Source organism: Tupaia chinensis, unplaced genomic scaffold (assembly GCF_000334495.1).
Source record: "Tupaia chinensis unplaced genomic scaffold, TupChi_1.0 Scaffold000688_1, whole genome shotgun sequence".
Taxonomy (NCBI): Eukaryota; Metazoa; Chordata; class Mammalia; order Scandentia; family Tupaiidae; genus Tupaia; species Tupaia belangeri.
This window is the reverse complement of record NW_006160211.1, coordinates 3,996,565-3,997,024: the sequence shown is the minus strand read 5'-3', so window position 1 is coordinate 3,997,024 and position 460 is coordinate 3,996,565. Positions and strand designations below refer to the sequence as shown.

The following is a 460-nucleotide window of genomic DNA, read 5'->3' as shown; positions in this document are numbered from 1 at the left end:
GGGCTGGGGCTGGGCGGGCGGCGCGGGCCCGGGGCGCGATTGTGACCGCAGCCCGGCCCCGCCGCCAGTCTCCCGCGTCTGCGCGGAAACCCCCGGGTCCTCCGTCTTCGCCCCCCCCGCGGCGGCGGTCGGTGGGATTTGCCTTGGGAGGGAGTGACGCTTACGAGAGCCACTTCCTCTGCGCTCGCAGGAAGGAGCCATGGCTCTGGACGGGATAAGGATGCCAGATGGCTGCTACGCGGATGGGACGTGGGAACTGAGCGTCCATGTGACGGACCTGAACCGCGATGTCACCCTCAGAGTGACCGGGGAGGTGCACATCGGAGGGGTGATGCTCAAGTTGGTGGAAAAGCTCGGTGAGTAGCATCCCGGCCGCGCCGGAGGAGCGACTTCCCAGAATGCGGGGGAGGGGATGGGAGAGGCAGGGGGGGGGGGGGGGGGGGGTTTGGAAGTTCAAAGC

The 460-nt window shown here is 69.1% G+C and overlaps 1 protein-coding gene across 7 annotated transcripts in view; it reads left to right on the top strand.

Annotated features, from left to right (window-relative positions):
* Positions 1–72: 72 nt before the first annotated feature.
* Positions 73–460, top strand: part of FERMT2 (FERM domain containing kindlin 2) — a 78,301-nt gene continuing 77,913 nt past the window's right edge. The window contains exon 1 of one of the 7 annotated variants that reach the window (XM_027776618.1): positions 73–356. In XM_027776618.1, coding sequence (XP_027632419.1) covers positions 200–356 — 157 coding nt within the window. In that variant the 5' untranslated portion in view covers positions 73–199. The remainder of the gene's footprint in view (positions 357–460) is intronic. The other 6 variants (XM_006160545.3, XM_006160546.3, XM_006160548.3 and 3 more) reach the window with 6 other exon arrangements.